General features: G+C 43.5%; 1 protein-coding gene across 1 annotated transcript in view; it reads right to left on the bottom strand.

The window, feature by feature from the left end:
- The window catches only part of UBXN11 (UBX domain protein 11), a 34,947-nt gene extending 27,278 nt beyond the window's left edge, over positions 1-7,669 (bottom strand). The window contains exons 1-4 of the mRNA XM_056847295.1: positions 7,590-7,669; positions 4,617-4,708; positions 3,981-4,018; positions 2,908-3,018 (exon numbers count right to left, since the gene is read on the bottom strand). Coding sequence (XP_056703273.1) covers positions 2,908-3,018; positions 3,981-4,018; positions 4,617-4,681 — 214 coding nt within the window. The 5' untranslated portion in view covers positions 4,682-4,708; positions 7,590-7,669. The remainder of the gene's footprint in view (positions 1-2,907; positions 3,019-3,980; positions 4,019-4,616; positions 4,709-7,589) is intronic.
- Positions 7,670-12,200: the final 4,531 nt, after the last annotated feature.

Here is a 12,200-nt window from a genome sequence, read left to right as displayed (position 1 = left end):
AGAAGTCAGTCGCCACGTATATTGCTCAGTCTTCATAAAATCCTGTTTAGACTATGTCGGGCAGTCCTTAAAGACTGCTTGGAAGCTCAAGCAGGCTCAAAATGCTGCAGCTAGAGCTTTAACCAGGGTCCACCACTACAAACATATACGATTGGTACCGTTTCAATACCCCTGGCCTCTAGTATTGCTTCCGAGACCAATTCAAAGTGCTAGATTTTACCTTTAAGGTTGGGTACTCAAAAGGCTGGATGAAATAAAATGCAATTAAACAATGAGATATATTACAAAGTGCTCGTGCAATTATATATTAAAAACAAGGATACCATTAGCCCTAATAGTAGCACATACAGGGTTCTAAAACCTTTTTGTTCATTGCATTTACTAAACATAAGGCAATCATAAACGATCTGGGTCCCTCACTGACTGCTTGTCATTCAGACCTTTGATGTACAAAAATTTATGTAAGGACTCTAAATGTCCTATAGAATGTCAGTTATAAATGATCAGGTTATTAGTTGTGGATTTTATATATCCCTTTTAAACTTTAATGTCTTTCTGTATTTGTACATATTCTGTCTGGTCGATGACCGTTTTAATAAACTGATTGATTGATGTCGATTTTATGATTTTTCGATGAGGAGCTTCCCAAGGCAGCTCAGCAAGGTAGAAAGGAGACTTACAAGTTGACTCTATATATAGAACTCAGAATACACCATACAGACTGAGACCGTTGACATTAAGATGCCGAAGTTTACATATACTTCCTCAATACAGCGGATGAATTCTAAATGAAGGATGGAGACAATAAGGGAGTTGAAAGTGGTTATAGAGTAGTTTCGCTTCCCATGAGAGCCACATCATTTATTTTATCTCACTGTCTTCTTTGGGCGAACAAGTGTAGGCATGAGAGGGGCGGTTCCAAGTTTGGGAGGTTTTCCAAACAAGGGGGAAAGCCTGTGAAATCTGTTTTCCAGAAGCAAAAGTGGAACATGTGTTCACAGTATGACAGAGAATGGCTCCAATGCAGTGGGGTGGGGAAAACCTGCCTTCTCTGTAACAATGGTTGAATTGGTGAGAACAGGAAAGTTCTGGTTAAGTGAGGGTGCTTGCTCGAGACCGAGAGATCTACTTTAAGTTTGCCCAAAAGTCTGAGTCCCCCACCCCCAGGGAATATTTGACCTCCCCCCCCTCTTTGACCCCCTTTTAAGACAGGTCACAAACAGTTTGGAAACTCCTCTCAGTCCCAAAAACAGTTTGACATGTGGCGTGGGCAAGCTGATCTTTTAAAAAGGCTCCTGGGTTCTTTGGTTCCTACCCAGTGCATGCACACATTGAAACGTATCTCCATTATCATGAGGGCTAGAAACATATGGGTGCATTTTGTTCTAATAATCTAAGCTAGAGTTCTCAGGTATCTAAATCTGATGCCAGATGGAGCACACGACTGCCAGGTTAACTAGGGAAGGAGAAAAGCAACAGACAAGAAGAAGAGTTGGTTTTTTATATGCTGACTTTCTCTAGCACTTAAGGCAGAATCAAACCAGCTTACAACCACCTTCCCTTCCCCTCCCCACAACAGACACCCTGTGAGGTAGGTGGGGCTGTGAGAGCTCTAAGAGAGCTGGGACTAGCCCAAGGTCACCCGGCTGGTTTCGTGTGTAGGAGTGGGGAAACCAACCTGGTTCACCAGATTAGCCCCCACCGCTCATGTGGAGGAGTGGGGAATCAAACCTGGTTCTCCAGATTAAAGTCCACTGCTCCAAACCACAGCTCTTAACCACTACACCACGCTGTCCATCACAGGTCTAGAATCCACATGTTAATACTAGTCACTTTGAATCCCTATTAGGAGGAAGGTGGGATAACAGTGTTTAAAATAAAAATAAAATAGATTTTTGATCCAATACTTGGCATTACCCAGAGGGTTAGTCATGTTAATCTGTTGCAGCAAAATAGAACATAATTCCAGCAGCATTTTAAAGATTAACAAAATCTATTCCAGCATAAGCTTTGTTGAGTCAGAGCTCACTTTACACAGGACAATCCCTACACAAGAGAATAAAAAGACATAAATCTTTTGAAAGTGCAGTATTCAGAAACTGTATTCAGTGGAGGAACACCTTGTGTGTGTGTAAAGTGCCTTCAAGTCACAGCTGACCTATGGCGACCCCTTTTGGGGTTTTCATGGCAAGAGACTAACAGAGATGGTTTGCCAGTGCCTTCCTCTGCACAGCAACCCTGGTATTCCTTGGTGATCTCCCATCCAAATACTAACCAGGGCTGACCCTGCTTAGCTTCTGAGGTCTGACGAAATCAGGCTAGCCTGGGCCATCTAGGTCAGGGTGGGGAACACCTTAATCTTCCATAATACACCATTGTTGATCTAAAGGATACTGTTTTCAAATCAAAAAAGCTTCAAAGGGAGAATTCAACTGTCCTGAATTAGGATTCATCAAGAGGTTCAGAAGTATCTCTTACAGACTTGAGCAAAGACTGGGATTTCCTCAATCATTATAGGTCTTAACATCTCAGCCATGACTCACCCTTTACAGTTGTTAATTAGTTCTCATCACGTTTCACTAATTCCTTGATTAGATTTTATGTTTATTCTACTCTGCCCATGTTCTGCATTCAGGAGTGGTCCTCACTAATTCTGTACGGATTTCTTTTTGATTGGTTTATTGTTGCTAAGTGGCCTCTCTCTGTGAACATGTCCTCACTCCTTCCTTCTTGTTGCTTGTAACTTTAACTAGGAATACAGCTTCTTACAGATGTACACTCTGCGCATCAGATTCACGAAAGCTTATACTGAAACAAAACCAAAGTCCAGGGGCATCTTAAAAGAGTACCAAACCTACAGGGCATTACCCACAATCCTAATTCTATTCACATCCCTTCCTCTCGTACCATGGATAGCTGGTTTATCTGTAGTTCCACTTGAACAGGAAGGGGCATTGACTCGCACTGGAATTTGGGCCCCTGGCCCTAGAATTTCATCCATCAGAGCTTCTTCATCCCCTGAAAACCAAGCAAACAAATAAGAAGAGCAAAGGAGGGCATTTAGCCTGCCTCACCTGGATTGTATCTGCATGGGTGGCTGAGGTCTGTTAAATGCTGCATTTGGCTATGAGAATGAGGTTTAAGGATCTGAGGCATTTCCTAAAGTGTCTGATCTGAATCTAAAGGAAGCAGAAGATGCAGTCAATAAATAGAAGTGGTCCAGTCTTTTTCTGGGCCAAATTCAGCAGACCTAGAGCCAATTCAGATCCACTGCATTTACCAGCTCACTGAAAGCAGAGGGACCCCATCAGACCATTCTCCATTTTAATTAACAGAGTTGTGAAAATGCAGGTTACTGAGGGGGTGGGTTTGCTTTTATTAGACAAACAGGAATGCTCACACAGATGACCTGACATTTCAAATGCAGGCAAACTTTAAATGTGTGTTTAGGTGGGGCTATGTTTCAGAGAGCTTAAAACCTCATACCTACATCTGAACGAAATGGAGCTTTTAAGGACAATATATCCACTACCCCCCATCTCACAAGCAGATTGGGGCAGAGTTTATTTATGTACTTCATGTCTCCCCACCCTCCTCCCCAACAGGGACCCAAGCCATTTCCATCATTCTCCTCCTCTCCTCTATTTTATTCTCACAACAACCCTGTGAAGTAGGTTAGGCTGAGAGTGTGGAGTTGAATTCCCTGCTCTGCTACAGACTCAATGGGCAACTCAAACATTCTCACAGCGCAATCCTAAACAGAGTTACATCCTTCTAAGCCCACTGACTTAAATAGACTTAGAAAGGTGTAACTCTGTTTAGGATTGCATTGTCAGTCTTGTTCCTTGTCTACAGAAATGGAAGCCGTGACTGGCAGCGTATTGTAAGGAATTGACGAAGGAAGGACTAACCTGACAGTATAGCATAAACAATTATTATTAGAATAAGGTATACAAACCAAGGACAAGTATATTACATACCATTTGGAGCACTTTCTTTGAATGGCACTGCCCTTTTCCTGGAATCAAAAAAGAATCAAGAGACAAACCCCCATAAAATAACCTAGAGACTCATGATGAGTTGTATCATCCTGCAAATTCATTGTTGAGAAAACAATTTAAGCTTGAATTTACAAATGTGTTCTTTAAAAGGAAGGGGGGAACAAACCACACCATAGATGTATATTGGTCAAGCCCGTTTCATATCATTGTAGAAGGAAGGGTCATTAAAGGGGTGAGAGCAACAGTTCTGGTTAGCAGCTAGAGATAGAATAAAAGCTTTAGCTCAGCAGAAAAGCACATCTTTTAGACCTGGGACTTTCTGCATATAGTCTTCGCCATCTCTAGTTTTAAACTGCAGGTGTATGAGACCCCAGAGAGCCACTGCCAGCCAGAGTTGACAAAGAACAGTGCTCTGTCTTAGTGTATAAGGCAGACGCACATGTCCACAAGTTCCCTGGTGGTCAGGACTGGCCCAATGGGTTTTGGAGCTCTAGATGGCCCATGACATTTGCACTCCTCTCCCCACCACGACCTGGACATGTGCAGAGCCAGGCAGGAACTAACACAGGTAGGCTCTTCCTGTGGCTCCCACAGCCTAAACTGGCTTCTGCTTACCCTTGACTATGCATGTTGAGTGGCATTCTTCGAATCTTCCCCAGAGAAGAGAGAGGAGAAGTCATTCCTTAACCTGAACAGTTGTTTAGATCCTAGAAAGAAAAAGAAGCAAGCTTTTACAGTTTCTGTCCCCCACCCCTACCCAAGGCTCAAGAAGAAAGCAAGCACCAGAAAACACAATTTGCAGAAGACACGTTAGGGATGGCTGCTATAGGCTGACCAAAGGACAGCAGGGCTCCAGAAGTTACACCAGAGAGTTTCAGCAAGTACCTGTTTTCTCAACCTTGTATGACAAGGCACACCTTCCAAAACTCTTCCTGCCATATTGTTTCACAAGTCTCATTTACTCAGGCCTCTTGAGATGGAGAACAAACCCCATTAGAGTATATTTCACATTCTTTCTCCCCAGTCTGAAGACAAGTGTAGAGATCAAGTAAGGTTTTAAAACGTCAAGAGTTACCTTGCAAGTACACATACAGTGTCTCACTGAGATCTCGGTCTTCAAGCCAGATAGAATACTGTGACGATTCCCTCCCCCACCCAGTAAAACCAGGCACAAACATCAAATATGGGGCTTTCAATATGAAATATAATTTAAAAAGAGAAGCTTTGTTAGCCTGCTGTAGCAAAGTAAAACAAAGTTTATTCCAGCATGAGCCTTTGTGAGTCAGAGCTCATGTTGGAATAAATTTGGTTACGCTTACAGGTGACACTTGATTTCTGTTTTACTTTAGTATGAAATATAAAAGGATATACCTACCATTAATTACAATAACTCAGTCTTCAAGAGATATTGGGCAGAAAAACAGACTATAAATGTTGTAAATGTTATAAATAATAGAAACGCACTAAATTTTATGCTGCTTTTCTGTCCCCATTGAAAACAGGTGCAGAGGTTCAACTGAAGTTCATACCTGAAGCACAGAATTGCGCCAGAATACATGGATGCCCTGGCACCCACCAATACTTTTCCTGGCACCTGCCCAGTGTTTTTACAAAGTGGATGGGGCCAGGTGGGGCTTTGTATAGCACAGCTTCTGGTTGGCCATTAGAGATCTGACTGGGTGTGCAGATTTTTTAAAAAAACAACACGTTGCTTTGGCAGCAGCTGCCATCCCACCCCAAGGAGCTCCACTGCATGACTGCAGGTGTGTATGCCTTTTTATAAGGCATCCGGTTAAGCAGAGCTTCTGCCTGAAATGCTGAACAGTTACTATTAGGGTTGTGCACAACCTCACTTCCTGACATTTTCTGCTTGCTCGACCTCCTGCAGCAGCCATTTGATGGTTGTACCCACCACCCTGTATCAGAGTTCCAAACGTGCCTGCAAGCTCAAAGAGGTTTATCCTTACCCTAGTTATACTATCTCAAGTTCCTTGGAACAAGGTGGGAGATCTGTATATTTCTCAAAAGCATATAATTACCAGAGAAGAGCCATAGCCAAGGTATGGACAGTAGTACGTAACCTCCCCTGCACTCAATGGCGGACTGGGTCTAAAAATATTGGTTGCCAGGAGACAAAGGGGGCCCACCCACAACTATAAGGCTATCGTTTAATTTTTATTAATTTTTATTTTTAACATATTGTCTAATGATTAAGGGGGCCCACTTGCCATTGGGCAAGCTGACACAATGGCCAGTCCGCCACTGCCTGCACTGCCATCCTAAAAAGAGTTAAACCCTTCTATGTCCATTGAAAACAATGGTCTTAGAAGGGTGCTACTCTGCTTATGGTGGTTTTGCCAACATTCAGGTGGGGCCTGGAGATCTCCCAGAAGGACAACTGATCTCTAGATTCCATAAATCAGTTCCTCTGCAGAAAATCACTGCTTTGGGGGGGGGTAAACTTTGTGGCATTAGACCCTGCTGAAATCCCTCCCCAAAACCCACCAAACCAAGCCCCAAATCTCCAGGAATTTCCCAGTCCAGAGTTGGCAACCTTGTTTAATGCCCCAGCTTAGTTTCCTTTTGAAACAACCCATTTTTTTTATTTGTGACCTGACAGTTTAGTAGAGAGCCTGCTTTTAGGGAAATGGTTAAAAATTCAACAGCCAAATAACCGCACAATAGGATTGCCATCCCCAGGTTGGGAAATTCCCAGAGATTTAGAGGTGGAGCCTGGGGAGGGTGGGGTTTGGAGAGGGGGGAGACCCCAACGGGATATAATGCCTCAGAGTCCACCTTCCAAAGAAGTCATTTTCTCCAGAGGAACTGACCACTGTAGTCTGGAGATCAGATGTAATTCCAGATTTCCTGGCTCCACCTGGAAGTTGGCAATCCTACTGCACAATCTGACTTTAATGGCCTTAGAAGAGTGTACCTCTACTTCAGATGGCACCGTAGCTTGCTTATACAACACATGGTCTTAATTAAAGGTATTATAGGGCTTTTGTTCTAACATACGTGTGTGTGTGTGTATCAGTGATTTTTTCTCCTCCTCCATAAATATAATGCAATAGTCAAGTGTCTAGCTGTGTGTGTGTGTATACACACACACACAGCTAGACACTTGGCTACTGCATACACTGTATACTGCATATACTGTATACAGACACTTGGCTACTGCATACACTGTATACTGCATATGCTGTATACAGACACTTGGCTACTGCATACACTATATACTGCATATACTGTATACAGACACTTGGCTACTGCATACACTATATACTGCATATACTGTATACAGACACTTGGCTACTGCATACACTGTATACTGCATATACTGTATACAGACACTTGGCTACTGCATACACTGTATACTGCATATGCTGTATACAGACACTTGGCTACTGCATACACTGTATACTGCATATACTGTATACACACACACAGCTAGACACATGGCTACTGCATTATATTTATGGAGGAGGAGAAGAAATCACAGATTTTTCCATACGTTTCTTTGGGGTCCATCTGGAAATGCCAGCAACCCCTTAAACCAGCCTGGCTACTAAGACCCTCCGCACTTACCTGCGTGTAAATGCCATGGAGCTTACATCCGAGTAGACCTTCCCAAGAGGGACACTTTTTTTGTTTGTTTGTTTGCAACCAGAGAGAGAGAGAGAGAGCACAAACACACAACTCAACAGAGAACAGCCCCCTGCGAGGATAACCCCAGCAATCCCTCCTGAGCCGATGGGAAGGATGCGTCCCCACCTTCCTCCTTCCTAAGCTTTTGCACGAGGGCTGCAACAAAGGACGCGCGCTCCTGCTCGGAGGCCTGGGGCCAGGGCCGCCATCTTGTTTACAAGTGGTTGCCAAGGCGACGTCGCACGCGCCGGCCTCGTTCACCGCAAACTACAATTCCCAGCATGCTGCGCTTCGGCGCAAGATTATCATCATTCTTATTTTTTAATTTTATTTGGTTTGCAGCGAGGGCGAGGCTTGAGGGAAACAAAACTTCCTAACGCACACACCGGCTTTCGGCACACTTGAAATGTACAGGGCTAGAGGCGCTTTTCAGCATCGTTGGCAAGGAAGGACAATTACAGTTGATATTCAAACTAAAGTCAATGCATTTACCTGGGCTGAATAAAGGCCTTGCATTCATGGCTCATGACCAATGCTGATTTCTCCACACCCATCTCTCCCCTGGACATCACAGACTCTTCTGCAGACCACACCTCATCCCATCACGCCTGCTATTCACATTTACATACTGTGAACATTTACATACTAAATACTAAATTACATTACATTTACATACTGTTAACATTTACATACTAATGCTTGTCTGAATTCACTCTCCTCTACTTAAAGAAAGATGGATTCGCATTCTAGCTGTATCTGAAGAAGTGAGCTGTGGCTCACGAAAGCTCATACCCTGCCAGAAAATATTTTTGTTAGTCTTTCAGGTAGGATCATATAGTATCCAGATACTATATGGTATATAGTATCTGAAGTATCTGAAGAAGGGAGCTGTGGCTCACGAAAGCTCATACCCTACCAGAAAATATTTTTGTTAGTCTTTAAGGGGCTACTGGACTCTTGCTCTTTTCTACTACTAAGGAAGGACAAGAAAGGCTGGCATGCATCTTAGCCAAACCAGCCTGGCGAGCATCAGATGAGAGGCGGACTGAGGCTACGATCCTATGCTGCCCCGAGAGTAGTGTGCAAGAAGAAGGCGCAATAGAAGGCACAGGCTTTAAGGACCTTTTATTCCAGCATAAACCTTCGCGTAGAGTCCTCTTCTTGGAATGCAAAAATGGCCTTATGGGATTATATTTTTATTCCAGCGTCAGCTTTCACTGACTAGAGCCCACTTCTTCAGAAGCTGCGGGAGCAGTCCTAAACAGGTCTACTCAGAAGTAAACCCTGTTATTCAGTGGGGCTGGGGGTAAAGGGAAGATGACTGGGGAAGGCCCTGGCAAACCACCCCGCAAACAAAAGTCTGCCTAGGAAACGTCGGGATGTGACGTCACCCCATGGGTCAGGAATGACCTGATGCTTGCATAGGGGACTGTTACCTTTTACTCCCAGGTAAGAGACGTTAGGATTGCAGCCTTTGAGTGGAAGTTTATGTAGGCGATACGGGGCAAAACTCCCCCCCCCCTGCGTGCCCTATAGTGTCAAAGGGCCCTGAAAAACAGGAAGTAGATCTTTTTAAAACATTACTGAGACATTCACTGGATGTGCTAAGCCAATTTAAAGGTACCAGACGTGCTGGCTCTGCTGCATAGTAAGAAGTCACTCCGAGCATCTGAAAAAGTGGTCTTTAGTTCACAAAAACTGATGCTGAAATAAACTTTTGCTAGGGGTTAAGGTGCTACAAGCCTCCTGTTTACTTTTGCTGCAACAGACAAAACTGCAAGTTTAACATACTTGCAGATTATTAGTCTTTTATAGCAAAATAAAACACATGTCCAGTAGCACCTTAAAGCTCATATCTAAATAATTGTTGCTAGTCTTTAAGGTGCCACTGGACTTCTGCTTCATGTTACAATCCAAAGAACTTTTTTCTGGAGAGTAAGCCCCATTAAATAAAACAGGACTTACTGCCAAGTATTTTTTTATTTTATATTACTTTATTTCTTGTCCACCTTTCTTGTTGAGGCTCAGGGTGGATTACAGAGCTTTAAAAGACAGTATAATACATATAATGAACGATGCGATAAAACGTTCATAGGCTCCAGCCGGGTTGTAACTCCTACTCACTTCCCTTTTGAAACTGTTAACCTGAAAACTGGTCACCCACGCACCCTTTTTCACATCTATCCTGATGAAAAGTTCTGATGAACTCAAAAAGTTGTTCTGGTCTTTGTGTCTTTTTTAGTTGGTCTTAATAAAGATGCTTTCGCCTGCTCTGATTTTTGGATATATTTAGGAACATGTCACAAACTGCAACAAAACTCAGAATTTATACTAAGGTAACAAATCTCCAGTTGCAGGAAAGGGATGGGTAGTTGGTGTACTGGGAATCAAACCTGCATATGGAAGCAGCCTCAGTCTGGGGAGACCATGGCAGCTGACTGGGTGACCTTGGGGTCAGTCACACTCTCTCTCAGCCCAGACTACCTCACAGGGTTGTTGTGAGGATAACATAGAAGAGGGGAGAACCAGATACACCCTTCTTAGAGGAATGGTGGGATTAAATGAATAAATGTGTGGGCTTTCTACTTTACTCAGAAGTAAGACCCATAGAGTTCATTGGGACTGTATGTTGTACCCCAGAGATACCCAACTTTGTTGAGCCTGTGGAAACTCTTGGATTTTGAAAACAAGCAGTGGACACTAGCGCAAAATGGCTGCTATAGGGCCAATCACAGAGTATTGGGAAGTATCAAGCTAAGTATCCTCTTATGCTTGAGTAGGTGTTCTTGAATGTGTGCTCCCTGAAGACATAAAGGTGATTCCTCCTGGCGTCTTCTGAAGCCCATCCTGTTCCAGTGAGAAGGAAGAAAGCACAGATTGGCTCTTTGCTTTAGGGAATAGATGCTTTTTGGGAAAAGGAAGTGGGCACCAAGAAATACACTGGTGGGCACCGTGACAGCCATGGCCACCTTGCGGGGTCACTGTTATATCCCTTTACCCTACTAAAAGCAGGGTAACCCTTTTACCCTACTAAAAGCAGGGTAACCCGGTGTGTACATTTGATACAAGTATGATTATAAAGAGCATTTGCTAGAATTTGAATATTGAAAATAATCAATGGGCACCACCACAAAATGGCTGCCATCTGTGGGGAGCAGTTGATTACGAAAAGACTGCCATGGGGCCAATCGTAGTGTTGGGAGGTTCCCAGGATGACTCTTTCTCAGGGCATTTGGCTTCTTAATGGAACGTTGCAACGCAAACATTCACTAGCTGAGTCAGTAGCTACGGGAGGGTAGAAGTGCATTAGCCTTATGTGTCACCGTAAATGCATTTAGAGTTAGATGCACCATGCACACCCTCCAAGGTTTCACTTGTAAAGATGCAGGGAAAGGAGCTAAAAGCTGAGAAATGCATACTTAGCAAATGTTAATAAAGACTTCCCTGTCAGCTTCCCCACATGGAAAAATAGCAACAACATGAGACCAGAAACTGGTTCCATAACCCAGAAATTCATCTGTGGAAAGTAGGGGCTGATGTAGTATATGGAGAAGCTGTCGTGTGATTGACCGCAATGAATCATGTTTTTGAATAAGGAAGTGGGTTGTAAGTCTAACGGGGCCAGAAATGTTCTTAAGGGGTGTGAAGTTGTGCCGCAACAACCTCAGTTTTGCTTCTGTGCAAACACTCAGCACTAAAGTTTATTATCTCCTTCTTTTGAGCTGGTTCTAAATATTTGCCTCATTTACCCATTACACATTTATGCAGATATAACTGTTCATAATATCAACATGACATTCACACAAGATGCACTTTTGTGGATTACAGTCCACTAAGCCAGATGCATTAAATAGATTCCCAATCAGCATTCAATAGATTCCCAGTTAGCATATGAACCTGACTTCTAAGGCCAGCATTGTCTACCCTGACTTCCACTAGTTCCCCAGGTTGTCAAGTAGATGTCTTTTACCTCATCGAATCCCACCCTGCCATGGAAGCTTGCTGGGTGACATTGGGCCACTTACTCTATTACTGTTAGAATTTTAGCGTAGGATCTGGGAGATGGAGATTCGAGGGTTACCTTGGGCCAGACATTCTTTCTCAGCCTAACCTACCTCACAGGATTGTTGTTGTGAGGATAAAATGGAGGCAAGGAAAAGGATGCCCCTACTGGGTCCCCATTGGGGACAAAACTGAGGTATACATATGTAAATAAAGAAATAAACTACATAAATAAATGAACTAAATCTTGGGCGAATGGATTGCTTCACAGGCTATTAGAAGCAGATCTGGTGTCAGCAGTGAGCACCTTCAGGTATCTGAAACGACCTACTCAACCTAGTGAGGCCCTCTGTCCAATGGCAGGATTATGGGTAGGGTTGCCAACCTCCCTACAACCAAGGTAGTAGATGGAGATCTCCAGTTATTACAACTGATCTCCAGCTGACAGAGATCAGTTCACCTGGAGAAAATGGCTGCTTTGGCAATTGGACTCTATGGCATTGAAGTCCCTCCCCTCCCCAAACCCAGCCCTACTCAGGCTCCATCCCA

Source organism: Euleptes europaea, chromosome 3 (genome assembly GCF_029931775.1).
Source record: "Euleptes europaea isolate rEulEur1 chromosome 3, rEulEur1.hap1, whole genome shotgun sequence".
Lineage (NCBI taxonomy): Eukaryota > Metazoa > Chordata > Lepidosauria > Squamata > Sphaerodactylidae > Euleptes > Euleptes europaea.
The sequence above is the reverse complement of the archived record's forward strand: the minus strand, read 5'-3'. Positions and strand labels throughout refer to the sequence as shown.